The 15,081-nt window shown below is 41.3% G+C and overlaps 1 protein-coding gene across 1 annotated transcript in view; it reads left to right on the top strand.

Moving 5' to 3' along the window:
- HCFC2 (host cell factor C2) overlaps window positions 1–15,081 on the top strand; it is a 245,069-nt gene that overhangs the window by 160,802 nt on the left and 69,186 nt on the right. Inside the window, exons 10-11 of the mRNA XM_086919162.1 lie at window positions 5,224–5,364; window positions 14,080–14,265. Coding sequence (XP_086775288.1) covers window positions 5,224–5,364; window positions 14,080–14,265 — 327 coding nt within the window. The remainder of the gene's footprint in view (window positions 1–5,223; window positions 5,365–14,079; window positions 14,266–15,081) is intronic.

The raw sequence follows: 15,081 nt of genomic DNA, 5'->3' as shown, positions 1-15,081 counted from the left end.
TCTAAAACAAATCGAAAATTGAGAATACTATGAAATAATATAGAGTGTGCAGTACAACCAACCACTTACAGGGTGCTGAATATGACATGTGCTGGACACTGGTGAAAACGAGTTTGCCAGCGACATATAGCTTAAATGAAAATAGGGATGTTTGGTATCAAATATCTCATGTTGGTAAGCCCACACTGATGCCAGTGTCGGATTTACCAATACATGCCCTCAGAAGGCACCTTAGAGGTGCCCCCTGAAAGCCCTACTAGCCTCTGGTGTACTTTCTGACTGGTTTCTGCCAGGTTGCCATCCAAGACGCTGTTCTGACCTTCTAGTCTGAGAGCCTTTGCTCTCAGGAGACCCACAACAAAAGCCTGTCCGGGAAGAGGGTGTTACACCCCCTCCCACAGGATGACCTGCTGATTAGTCACCTTGGGCGCAAAGAAGCTGCTGCCTTTGGAATGCGATTCTGGCTTCCCTCATAGGAGAGGAAGCCAACCTTCCTGTCGAGTGCCCCCTTGATACCTGGACAGGTAGTAAAATTAGCTAGTCAGGTAGGTGTGCCACCTTCAAGCTAGCACCACCCCTAAGGTGGGCTACTGTGAGATGGACACGATTTTTCAGAAGTAGCCATCTTTGTGATGGCATACTCAGCAATTCTGGGTCATGGTTATGCCCACTTCCCACAGGAAGTGGTCATATAGGGGCCGTAGTGACCCCAAGGGTCATTAGCCCATTAACTACAACTATTCGCTCCCCTAATGCCCCAAAAAGCAGTATTTAAGGTAGCCCTTGGCACCAGAGAAGCAGATCCTTATGGCCTAAGAAGAGAGAGGACACCAAAGATCTGCAAAAGCAGAGAAGCGATGTAATTGACCTGGTACCATCCTCCCTACCACCCTATCTGCATCCCTCATCGAAAACTGCTCCAAAGTAGACTTGTCATGCAGCTGTTAACTCCAGCAACCTGCGGGGCCTCAAACAAGACTCAAGATCTCCAGTGCACAGCGGACATATTCTGAAGAAACTCCAGAAGAGAAGACTGACGCCTCCGGAACTGCCAAAACCTGACCCAAGTTTAAGAGGGCCGTCTATGTCGGCAAGGTCCTCCAGAGCTTGAGTTCATCGTGGTTTCACCCCTCCTGGGCTTTCGACGTCGCCTGCAGCCTCTGCACTCAGGCACCCTCAACTGCGACTGCTTCGGTAAGGAAAAACCAGATGCCTAAGGACACCTCTGCACCTGTCACCCCCTGGGCCTTGGAAAAGAGGACCGAAGGTGCCCCCCCAGCCCCGCCTGAGCATGCGAAGGCCTGAGCCCACTTGCTGGTTCAGCCTGACTGGCCTCCTGGCCAGAGCTTCAGCCTCTTTCCTCAGTGACCAATCTCCATTGAAATACATTGTGCTCCCGACGCTATTTTGGACCCTGCAATCGGCCGCCCTCGTGCTGCTGGTGGTGTACTGCTGGTACTGCCGTGGAGCTTGCCCCCCACTCACCGTAACTCCTGGAGACTGGTATTGTAAGTCGCTGGACTATACCTATTTGCAGAACTTGTTCTTCCTTCCATATAATAACATTGCGGAACTCTGAAATTGCACTGCGCCACTTTTTAAAGTGAAACAAATTTATATTTAAAAACATACTTACTTACCTGAACGATTTTTCTCTGATTCCTAAACATATATAAAGATACTTGCTATTTTTATAAATTGCCGTGGATCTCTTTCTTGAGTCGTTTGTGTCAATTATGAATCATTGCGTGTATTTGCAGAAGTCGTGGATTTCTTTCTTGAGTCGTTTGTGTCAATTATGAATCATTGCGTGTATTTGCAGAAGTCTTGCACTCCTCTGTGTTAAGCCTAAGTCATCTCGACCACACTACCTCCTAATAGAGCACTTTGGGATTGCATAGGAAGCCCCTGTCCACTAGCAAGGGAACCCCTGGACTCTTTACATGGTATATCAGATGTTGATATTTCACATAAAGTGCCAGCTTTCTACATGGAAGTAGTTTGGTGGTGGAACCTATGCGCTGTATAAATGAGGCCCCATGTTCAATTCTCAGCATCAGGATTTCTCTTCCTACCTACAATATTCCCTTATGTCCTGACTACTGATTTTGGTGTTGAGCAGGCTGCAATGTTGGTCTTTGCTTTTAACTTTGTTCTACACCACAATACAGTGATAGTGATGTAGCTTAGTGGTAGAACGTGTTCCTTATTGGCACATCACCCTGGTTTAATACCCTGCATCTGTCCTTTTTTAAAAAAAAAAACTTTCATAGTGTATTTTTGAAATGTATTTTAAGGCAAGTTTGTTTCCTTTGGAACAAGCATAATATTCAGATATCTGAGAAAGGAAACTTTTGAGCTTGATGGCTAATTGAAGTAAACTGTATCTCAGTTATGTAGCAAATCGTGTGTCCCTCGGGTGTTGACTGCTCCATGGAGAATTTGTGAAGGAGTTGGCGTGGTGGCGGATGCCACTGTATGAGGGAATGAACTGTAAATATTTTAAGGGAGTAAAAATAAGTCGAGAAGACAGTGTTTGATCTAGGACTTCATGCATGTAGAGGATGCTTTTCCAGAGTGTGCTGTGTTATGCTTTGAAAAAGTGCCTAAAGCCAAGATCAATATCGCACGTTTCTCTACATTAAAATAGAGATCTTGGAAAAAAGTGAATGCTATAGTGAATGTCATAGTTATACCTACATTGAAGCTCATTATGTAGAACATTGTTTTTTATTTTGAGGTAGAGCACCTCAGATGCTGCTCACCTAGGGGGGACAGTGAATGGGGTTGCCTTGGCAGGGGGGGTGCTAGTGTGTGATGGGACAAACTGATTTGAAATGGAATAAAGTGTAGGACTTGGCAACATTATTATTACTCCGGCTTAATAGGTTCCAACAAAATGTATGCAAAATCATTGATTATGCCACAGCATGTTATTTCTGGAAGTAATTCAAATCAAGATGTACTGTTTGGATAATTTTGGAATACAGGCGGCATTTCAGATAGATTTATTTTTTTAATTTAGCCGAGAGGACCATTCGGGTCATTTTTGAGCATGAAACAAATCTGATTGCAAGCAGAAGAGCTCTGAACGCAAATGTCAGTTATTTTAACGTAGGCAGTCATCAAACATTTCAGTGGACCATTCATGTAATTTATGAGCACAAAACTACAAATCCAAATGCGAGCCGCTGTTTTGAACTCAAGCGATTATAAATCAAACCGAAATTACATTTTCAAGTTGAATCTTTTCCTGAAAAGATTGTTCAGGTACTTTTTGCGTGTGAAATTCATTTTGCGTAATAAAAAATGTTTTGCATATTTACGCTACAGCAAATTGAGTGTGTTTCGCACACCCCTAAATAGCTGGAAATCTGTATAAAAAAGTTGGGTCATCATTTCAGGTAGCAGAGCACGTGACAGTGGACATTTTTCACCAGTGTTTGCAATAGTACACTACTACTGCTGTACATTTGGTTAATTAGTGTTTATCTGTAGTTCACATAATAATTTGAATTCTCTATGGGACACATTGAATGATATTTCTGATTCCTCATTATATTTCAGTTAAAGGGATATATTTATTGCCAAGAAGTATGGACATCACAATCGTTTGCATAAATAATAGGACATTGTCACTTCAATACAGGTAGGGTAGAATAGTGTGGCCAGGCTAAACAGTCAATATTTGTGGTTGCTTGATTATAATTTATGATTAGATGGCCGTCCGTCAAAATCTCAAATCCATTGATATGGTTGACCTTAAATGAATTTAATACCCACAGTTCCTGACAAAGATGTCTGATAAATAAAAATAGTTTACTGTAAATTGATGAAATATTATAATCCACAAACACTAACAATGAGCGAAGAATGTTTAATTTGTTAGAAGCTGAGGCGTTGGGGTACAGTGAGAAACTTGTCCCCCTCCTGTACACCTGTGAGGGAGACGTCTCGTAGAGAGGCAAGCATCAAGAACAAGTGTCACAAACAATTTGAATGGAAGTCGGTAAGATTTGAATAATGCACAACAGGTCTAGGGCTTTTACTCACACCATCATCTAGTCCCGGGTTAGAAAAAAGGTTTCATTTGCACTAAACATGGGTGGGTCGTGCATTAAACTCTGCTACACTAGAAAGAGTGGTAGTTAATTATTATTGGCATGGCACACAATTTGCCCTTATGTATGGCATTGCAGTACCAGAATTATAATGTGCAGTAGTGAACACTGATTATCATACTAAGTTGCAATCTCAGTGAAGACGGGAATCCTGTTTTCTTCTCTCGATCTACCACCACCCATTTAATAATTTACTCAATCTCATAATGCCATGTCAGTCTCACAGTTTCAACCTAGACGTAAATATCCTCTACATCGCAGTAACATCAGGCTTCCATTAAGAAGAATTTTACATTCAAACTTTTTTCGGTTCCCTGTTTAGACCGCAGTTACAATTTGAGCCTTAGTCCCTGCAAATCCAGGATTACTCACTCCTTTCTCACATGACCATGTTCACAACTTCCCTTTTGCCAGTGATTTTTCCATTCCGCAATCTCTCCTTTGCTATGCATTTGTGAGCCGTTCTTAATGATCTGTCATATGAAACATTGCTATAAAATAATCTGGGTATATGGCAACGCTCCAACACTTGGGTAGCATATAAAATTGCATTACCTTGAAGATAACACAATATTAAAGCCAGACTCGTTAGGTTTGTCATTGCATGTTTCCCATCCATTTATAATTTGCTGGACTGAATTGAGGTAGGGAAGTGCAGGAGATGTGCGATAAGTGGAGGAAGAGGTGTACTTACAGAGCCTGAAAATATGATCATGAGGCTAAATTCTTGCCTGTTGAAGCATCAGCACTGAGTTTAAATGTTGGCTTCACCACTGAAATGCTATTTTAGGTAAATTATGTTATTCATGTACCTCGCCTTTTCTTCCAAATGTGAGAATGCTTAGAACATGCATACATTCTAGGTTGGTTGCTCTAAAAGCAGTTTGTAAACGTAAACAAAGTAACAGATCTTGAAACTAGCAACATTTTCTTCCTAGGTTGAAAGCAGATTAATAGAAAGTCTGAGTGCCAGACTTAAAACTGAGTATTACATGTTTTACCTGAAAGTTGGAGCCATCAGAGTCTTTATGATTTGTGTTTTGGTATGACTGTAATAGATGTGAGGTTTATTGATTGCATATAATTTATTCTTTTCCATTAGAGTAAATCACACTTAAATGAAGGACCATTTACAAAAAAAGGAGAAAAAACGTGGTGTGATGTGGGGATATTTAAAACCAACACTGCTGTTGTCAACCAGTTTTATTTGCTGCCAGAAGGCCATCTGAACATATCCAACAAGGTAATGATGAATTAGATAATTGCTTACTTGTGTTTTGGTAAGTGATGTTGATGAATATCTGTCACTGTAACTCCTAACAGTTGAAGGTCTAAAAAGAAGGGAAACTGATTAGGAAAAGAGGAATGATTCCAACTCTACATTGCCATTATTTGAGCAGAATCTGTTTGAGGTACCTATGAAAAATGCACGGAAAACTGTTGAATACATGCTTCAAAGTTGGCACTACCCATCTCGAAGATAGCATCCATCAGTTGTAATTTACTGTTTGTGGTTCAGTAACGAACATGTAGGAGTAGGTAAGGGTGTGAAGTTGAGGACGGAAGAATCGTAAACATTCAACTACAGAGTACACTGATCCCATAAGATTACTTTTGCCTGTGAGGTGTTGTATGTCCATTGTACAGGGACGACATTTTGTCATGCACCCTATGAAAACTATAGTGTATGGGGTGCCGTTCTATAAACCATTGCTTCCCAAACTGTTTAGAACTAGGACCCAATTTTTTTAGAATGACAATCTTTCGCAACCCACCTTGCTTTAACAGACATGAGGCGGGTGATTGTTTACTATAATAGTAGCTTTCAAATTGCGGTGAATTACCACAATAACATACTATTTTTGCTTTCCTCTCAGTATTTGTTTGTAAATGTCACAGACTTGACCACACCCTTAATGAATGAATCAATGAATGAATGATTGAAAAGGTTTATTGCACAATTACTTAAACCATTTGCAATATTTCTTACATCGATAAAAACAGCTAAAAATTCCATTTCAATCACACATTTAAATGTTTTAGAATGTTTGTTCATCTTAAAAAAGTATTGTTTTAGCCGCATTGTTTGAAAGTAAATGTCAATTCCCTGTCTTTGAGGCCATCATGTGGCAGGATTGGAAAAAGGTGATGGCTTTTATGCAAGCCTCATGGATATCTAACCGCCTCTGATTTAAAGTGACCAAGTGCCTTGTACAAAAGATAACTAAAGAGTAAGAAAGTGTACCTGGTACTTGTCCCTTTCCCTGGATTATATACAAAAAAACAACGTGGACAAGTCCTTTAACAGGTTAAGGTCATGGTTGTCGACCTATACCTTAGTTGAGGAACGCAGACAACAGGTTGTTGTCTTAAGAAACCCCTCACCCACCTACATAGTAGGTGGCATGCTTCATCATCTGGGTCCAGCTAGATTGCCGAATGCAACCCAGCTGTGCTTCGACGCCTGATTACAGCGGAGCAGGTTGATTTGTGAAAAGTGAAGTGCTATGTGAAGTGAAATTAATTGATAAAAATGCCTCTAGGAAATGCCCTTATAAAGGTTTTAAATGTAGGGTCCTAGAACATGGGTAAACAACATAGTCGGGGTATATATGAGGTGTAAATGTGCCTCAATATCCCTAAAATAGGTGTAGGTCAACTAGTTTCAGCCTTCTACGCTACTCGTGAGGCTTTCTTCAAGACCAAAAATAGTGTGTGTGGCCAAAAAAGGTATGAGAGGCCACTGGGGTGTATATATCAGCGCACATCCTAAAGTGCGCTATGAATGTGGTGGATCTTGTTACTTACAGATCCTGCGCGAAGAGTATCTGAAAGGAAAAGGGGGACAATGCAGCATGTATGTAGATACCATCAATTTCATGCATGTCTGCACTCCTCCATGCGTAGGGTTGTGGAACCTAGGCTGGGTAAAACAGAATAAAGGCACCATGCATGTGGTAAAGTGATTTGCATGCATGATGAATAGCTGGAAATAACAATGCGTGGGTACACTGTGCCGTGGGAGCACATAATTGTAAGCTTGGTCTGGTTTTTTTCACTGAACTACTTCTTATATTACGTGCGTGTTTATCAATAGAGGTCGACTATTGTGGGACCAACTTATCGCATATATGGCACATTTTGTGAAATTAAAATCTTACATATTAGTGATTTCATTGCACATGAAACATGGATGAGATCACAAAACAGGACTCGCTGACATACAACATAAAAGTAAGCTCACATTAACTCCTCGTGTGTACGGATTCATGGATCCTGTCACACAGGGGACTTCCTTTCATGAAGACCCTGCGAGATTGTAAGAGGCGATGGAGAAGAGTGCGGTTTGTAAGGGCAATGGAAAAGGGTGCGGTAAAAGAAGTTTTTACTCGCATATTAAATCGGGCGCTAGTTTGGAGCCGCGTTATTTACTCACGTTTGTCTCAGGATAGTGCCCCTGCTACCTACAGTGTGGACCGGATCCCGCCGATATGGTGTATCACGGGTGTCCATGCTTGTAGTTGCAGCAGTGGTGCAGTGGGTGTGGTCACGTCAGGGCACGCTGGTCACGTGGCCCCTTGTCGTGATTGAAAGACTAGTGTGTTAACTTCAGGCCTTGGAGGCCCAGTCTGCTAGCGTGCATGCGTTTTGCTTATAACAGTGTGCGATAGCTATAACTGCTGGGTTACAGATAGACTGCATACTAGTCCATCTTATGCGGGTGGCTTAGAGTTTGTTTGTGGGGCTGGGCTAGCACAATCGCAGATTAGCTGTGATGGTGCCGATATCCGCAAATATAAATACAAATACCAAGGGAAGTACAAACCTCGCTGCGTGTTATTTGGAGGTACAGTGAACTCCATATGAGGTATATTATCGTAACAGGGGGTTAATGCCTGAAGGTTCGTTGTGAGTCACTCGAGAAAATACGTCACTAGACTCGAGGAACAGTTATGCATATATGGGCATTGTGTGGTAGTGCCATGCATTCTGTTGGTACTGTGCAAGAGAACAAAGCAGATATTGGGTCTTTGCACGTCCGAGCCCCTTTAGATAGACACATCGGTTTTAACAGCTTCTGACGTAGCGATAGCTGCTGGGACTCCTTTCTATACTTGCAGATTCTACACTTGGTTATAGAGGCCAGGCATTTCCATCCAGGATTTAGTTCTTCAATTGGAAGTGGCATTGACCTGGCCAATTGAATATGTTTAGTGCCTTCCTCCCCCATGCCTGCTTCTGGTAAGGCTGTATTTTATGCTCTTTGTATGATGTAATCAGTCCGGAGAGGCCTCCCCTAGCTGTATAGTTGGATAAGCCTGCTTCCCGTGATAATTGCTGAATTTGTTTATTGAGTGCATTTTTGATCGCCACGTAGCTTAACCCTTCTTGGCCCCAGTTTTGTGTTGCCAGAGGAAGTGTTTACACTGCTTTTTGCATGCAGGTTTTCTATGGGTTGGTTGTCCCTTCAGAGATGGGTTTCAGCATGTTCTTTACGCTTCCAATGAGTGCTTTCAGAACTTGGTAATAGTATTTTGCCCGCGTTCCCAGGCATTCATGATTTTGCTGCGCCAAGCCAAACTCCAGGCGAATGAAGCTGTTGCTGGTATGCTTCGGTAACTTAAATATGCGTTTATACGCCTGATATTGTGATTTGTCAAGTAGGCTATCCGTTGTCCCTGGGAATGCCTGCTGTGCATAACCCGCGATTGACCTTATTTTACATTGTATGATTCTTATTATTAGTACTGTCGTTGGACTCTGTAGCTTCTCATGGAGTTTGCACAAAGAGGAAATTGTCGACTGGATTTTTGAATTCATTTTATAGATGTAAAGTCACTTTCTGAGAGTTACTGAGCCATGCTTCAAGATAATTATCTGTTTTTTGCGGTGGAAATTATCTTGTTGCCCACTTTCCATTTGAGTAATGCTTTTTTTCGCATAGCACCCAAAGATCATCGCTTTGGTCTTGTGTAGCTTTATCACCAATTCGTTGGTCTCATTGTAAGTATTAAGAGCGTCTAGTCCCCTTTGTAGGCCAATTTTGGTGTGGTCCATTACTACCTGGTCATCTGTGTATTGCAATATTTGGAACTTATTGGGGCCTATTTTAGGACTTGCAAGGTTGGCATTTTGAAGCGTCTTTCCTAAATCTGCTGTATATAAATTAAAGAGATTCGGGGAAGAAAGCAGTCCTGTTTTATGCCACGATCAGTGTAGCACTTTTTCGAGATTGTATTGTCTTCTAGTTTGACTCTTATCCAGGTTTTATTCTATAGGGAGTTGAGGGTGTTCAAGAGGCCTGCTGGGTTTGCCAGTTCCTTAGCTTATTGCAAAGCTTATGTTGAGAAACCCCAACAAATGCAGCAGAGTAGTCGAAAAAATCAAGCGAAGACTGTTTTTTTTATTTTTGATGTTTACTTGCTGGCTCAAATAAGATAGTGCCACTATGTTCTCAATTTTCGCCCCTCCTTTATGGGGGGAGGATTTCTTTATCTTCTATCCATCTGTTCAGCTCTGCCAATAGCCTGCTAGCATAAGCTTTCCCTTCAATATCCAAAAGGGCAATCAATCTGTAATTTTTCTATTCTGTGTTGTCTCCTTTCTCAAATATAGGCTGTAACAATGAGCCACACCATAAATAAGGTAGATAGAACTCCCCAATATGCCGGGTCTTCTCTGAACATTCCTCCCGGAGCCCGTCTGGGCCAGGGGCCTCGTCTTTTCATTTCATTTTTATTATCTCCTGAATGGCAGGAACGTCTTGATCTTTGCCACCAGCCGCTGTCCATGGCAAACCATTGCCGTCTGCACTCTCGACCGGGCAGTCCTCGTACTCGCCTGCTGAGCCCACCCTTTATTTTCTACGTAGATTGTGGCTACATGACTTATCCATACTTTGGCAGGGGCATAGGTATGTCAATCCGCTCAGTATATTGCCAGAACTGACGTTGTTTATGATTCTTGGATAACTCATCGATCTTAATCCATTGTTACTCAAGGTGCTTCTGTTTTAAATTCCACATCAGATGCTTACGCTCCACATTGAGTTCTCTGCATTTATGCGCAGTGATTTGTGTTCAAGTGATTCCTTTTTTCCCGTTTTAAGTTCCGTGTTAGTTCCCTTAATGATCTATTATCTTGCCAGGTTTGCTTAGTGAGTAGATTATTTGCTCGGGAGCTGTTCCTTGCTCCTCCTAAAAGGGACTTTTTCAGGGCCAGAATCCATGCTCCCCAATTTTCAATGCTATATATTCGAAGCTAAAACTATTGTTTTTGCATTCCTGTTCTTGTTTCCATGATGCTAGTATGGCAGCCTTTTGCTGATTCTATCTTATCCTCCTCATTAATGAGTACTCCTGGATGCCTCTGGTATGGGTTATGGTGGTAACTTCTTTTTGTTGTTTGCTATGGATACTTAGATCTACTTGGAGGATTGCATGGTCACTTGTTTCGTGAATCGCCATTGCAAAAGAAAGCTATGTTTTGACAGGGATAGTTACACAGGAAGATGTAATCAATTGTGTGCAGTTAGTATATGTGAACATTTCTGGTGAGTTTGAATTTTGGTTCATATTCAATGTCTCAGCAGACATGAAGTTGTAGTTTTGTAAAAAGTAGCTGAAATGTTTTTATGAGTGTGTTAGACGCATTTTTCCACTTGTCTCCATTCCCAGATAATGAAGATTAAAATCGCCCATGATCACCTTGGCAACATGGGTCCTGAGCTCACTGTGCCACTGGATTCAAACTTTGCTGGCTGATGAGAGGTGAAACCCCGAAACCGATCATAGGGAGGACTGGCATGGCAGTTCAGTCTGGACTGTTCCCATGAGGCACAGGGTCAAGACCGATTTGCATATAACCAAGGCTAAACTGGGGTGGCATGGTGAGCAAAAGAATGATGGATTTAACCCAGATCTTTTGACTAGGGGTGAATGTTTTGATTTGGTCTGGATTCCGTTAATCAATTGTTTGTCTTTTGCTTTCTCGCCCTAAGTGAGCCAGGTATGCCCAGACGTAGTTCTGGGCTCACTGTGCCACTATTTTGAAGCTATCCTGGCTGATGAGGGCTGAAACCCCAAGTCCGGTCCTAGGATGCTTGTTTCCGTTCATGGAGGATCTGGCTTGGCAGTTCGGGTTGGACTGTTCCCATGAGGCACAGTGTCAAAACTGATTTGCATATGGCCAGGCCTAAACTGGGGTGGCATGGTGAGCAAAAGAATGAAGGATTTTACCCAGATCTTTTGACTGGGGGCGAATGTTTTTATTTGTTCTGCATTCCGTCCATCAATTGTGTGTCTTTCAAGTTCCTTGTAGGCATACAATGTCCCCTTCTTGCAAGATCTTCCTAGCGTTTGACGAGCAAGGTCCTTGTGGCTGTGAAACGTGTCGGATCGACTGACAGACGGAGATTTAATGGTGGATGTAAAAGAAAAACATTGAACTGGATGTCCTTAGTGCGTCATACTCTTTTTTTAAAAAAAAAAGAAATATATCTCTCTCATTGGAGCGCTTCACATGAGTACCAGATTACATATGGTCAGCTTTATGTTATTTTAAGCGCAGGTTATAGTGATTTGCCAAGAGCTAATGTGCGAACTGAAACCGGTTTCCACAGATCCAAATTTGGCAGCTCTGGTCATGAGGCCACATCAATATTTCTCATTTGATGAGTGAAAGTCGTATACATGTGTATGATCATGTATAGTGAGCACATTCTGTGTTGAAATGGCTTTGTGAAGTAAAAAAGATAAACAGCAAAAAATACTGAAAGGTTCACCCAGAGTTTTGCTTGGGAATACTTTCAAGAGTTTCTTTTAAAACGAAACTTTTGAACATAGTCAAGCATCTTTGCACCAGTGTTGCTGAAACAATGTTTAGAGTGGGGTTGCTAACAATATTGTTGAGTCATTGAAGTCCTAGGGATTGTGAAAAATCCTAGCTTCTCACAAAGTGTAGTAAATGTATTCAGCGGTGGAGTGGAAAAGGTGTAATATGTAGCTGGTGGAGCATTTTAGAGCACACTGTCGCAGATATATTACTTAAAGCATTGTGCTTTAGTGCACTGCAATTTACAGACAGCATATTTTCCATTGAAATGGGTGCTACACTTTCATAGACATACAGTTTTACTGATAACACTAATTAGCAAATAAATTATATTGGGTGGAACTCAAATTTCAGTGAACATTTATCCTTTGCAGATCACCAAGTAAAAGTGCCTTGATTTGTTTTGATCCTTCTAAAATCTTTGTTTCTATTACACTTCAGAATTACATACAAATGTGCTTCATTGTTGCTTTCTTTACTGCTGATATATTTTAAAATGTGTACAGTTAATTTAAAAGTAGATACATTTTGTAGTGAGTTAAAAAAAAAAAATGGCCTTCTACCTCCTTTCCTTTCACTTTCCCTGTACCCGACCAACATTTTCACATAGTTCACTTTAAAAGGTCCTCTGACTTGGCAGTCAGCGAAAAAAAAGTAAACACCAATCCCCATGTTGAAAGAATAAGCTGCAACTTATCACAAGGTAAAGCCTGACTTTTGACCCTTGTCTTTGAAACACAGCAAATGTGATAAGAAAAATACAACACTTATAGGCATCTTTATTTATTGCTGTTTCACGATCCACCAGAAATCCCCTAGCAACCCACAGTTTGGGAAAAAAAAATTCAGTCATTGATTTCGTAATAGTTGAGATATTTCATTTAGAAGGGCATATAACACATGCGGTGACTTTTATCCACCTAAGAGTAAGAACGGCATGAACCCCATGTCCAGGGGGAGGGGGACAGTGCTGGGTTTACACCACTGAAGCTTCAGCTGGCTGTGCGGTGTAAACCCTTGGCTATCCATGGTGATCCGGGAAAGGAAGACACACAGTGTCCCCAGGCACAGTGAGAAAACTCCCAGTGTATCAGGGCCATTGGTATTTGGATTCCACTTTAGGAGTTTGTTTTCTAAAAATAAAAAACTTTCCGTTGCCAGGGCATTGAACATGGCGCCCGCTGTGCTGCGTGGGAGGGACACAGCTCTCTGTTCGCAGAGGATCACTAGTTACGACACATGGTCCATAGCCTTTGCTGGCTTGACAGGGCGCCCGTCAAACTCTAAGTGATCCCCAGAGACACAATTGCTTGCTTCAACCTGAGGTCTTCCAGTTCCGCAAATTCCCCTGCCCCTTTTTTGATTTCAGGTAGAAAAGGACTCTTGTCGACCTTTAACAATACAAGTATGCCAAAGATAAGATTTCCTGAGTAGTTAAAAATGTGTCTGAGAATTGTGTCTATGCTTTTCCAAAACAATGCCTTTTTAAAAAGCACAGATATTATCCTTGTCTCCACCCTGTTACGTTAAATGCATGGCAGAAGCAGCAGGAGGTCCTCCTCTTTCTGAATTGTAAAGGAGAAGGGAATGGTTATTCAGACGGGGTTGCTCTGGCGATGTTTTCTGGTTGAAAATGTAACATGGAAATGGAGATAGTGATTTCATTTATCTTTTAGCTGTAAGAAAAATTCATAAAAATGTTTAGGATGTTTGACATTTTGGAGCACAGATCTATTGAGGCTCTGTATATATATTGTATTTGGTGAAAACCTCAAATCTTCGAAGGGTGGCTGCCAGCAAACTTTAAAAGCCCTTCCTGGGTGATACCGTATGAAAAAGGACAATGATCAAATGATAGCTGTGGAATCAAACCCTCAAATATAGTTCATGTTATTTTCTGTCCATCTCTGTACACTTTTTCCTTTATTCTGTGTGGTTTGGCTAATTTTGCTGTTAATATTTGTTATATTACCGCTTCTATATTCAAAACTTTTCAAATGCTTTATTAATTGTAAAATATTTGTTTCTCGCCCTGTAGTGCAGTCTGATGTATTTTAGTCTTTGAGGAAGAGTAAACTGTGATGGTTCCTGGTGGTTTCAAGTTGTTTTGATTTGCTTTGTGTAGATGGGGAGTGCAGATGCTGCAGACTATAGTGTACTGAAGAAGCAGGATCTTCTTCCTGGAAGCATATACCGCTTTAGGGTGGCTGCCATCAATGGCTGCGGGATCGGTCCTTTTAGTAAGATCAGTGAATTCAAAACATGCATTCCTGGTTTTCCTGGTGCACCTTCAGCTGTAAAAATTACCAAGGTAACGTGTCTTCATTTTAATTGTTTATTATTATTATTCGATGCCCCATTGTCAATTTCCAAAAATATTGTTTTGCAAACATATATGTACAAATATTGTTGCTTCATTTTTGGTGTGCCATGGTTTGTGATCTTCATAATTCCCTTCTTTTTCCAAGGTCTATACCACTGAATTAATTTGACATTTTTTATCACATATTTTAATTGATGTGCTGTATTTGCAAGGAGTAAACTAAAGTCTGTGGGGAAGCAGAGCTCTTTACATAGTATAGTAGCTATGTTCTGATGTGTGCTTCTTGATGAAGCATGGTCTAAAAAACTGTGAAGGTTAAGACTAGAATTCAGGTAGAAGATGCATGTATAGAGTTACACGAGAACAGAGAGCTGAAAGTGGAAGGAAAGAGATGGGAGGACTCAAAAGGAGTGAGAATATTGGAAAAAGATTTAGCTTTTTCTTCTTTCCTTAGGCATTAGAGTGTGGGTAGAGGTAGTCTACATTGAAGGAGCAGTTACGGATGATGGGGGCATAACAGGAGATGGTATGGATGGCCTTGTAAATGATGCCGAACATTTAAGCATTGAATGTCAGACTGTAAAACTACACTTAAGTTGATGGCGAGCAATAAGCTCTGCCTGCCGCTCCTTGGTGAACTTCGCAAAGCATGTACTATGGATGATTGTGTACTATCCATCCTTGTGGGTGGTTCACTGCTGCTTACCTGTGCACAATAACGCATATACTATAGTTAATGCCAGATTGCACCCACAAAGGGAACTATCCTAAGCTTCTGAGTGCTTCCTATGCCTTTAGTTATTG

This window comes from Lissotriton vulgaris, chromosome 1_1 (assembly GCF_964263255.1).
Source record: "Lissotriton vulgaris chromosome 1_1, aLisVul1.2, whole genome shotgun sequence".
Classification (NCBI taxonomy): domain Eukaryota; kingdom Metazoa; phylum Chordata; class Amphibia; order Caudata; family Salamandridae; genus Lissotriton; species Lissotriton vulgaris.
This window is presented reverse-complemented; position numbering and strand designations above follow the sequence as displayed.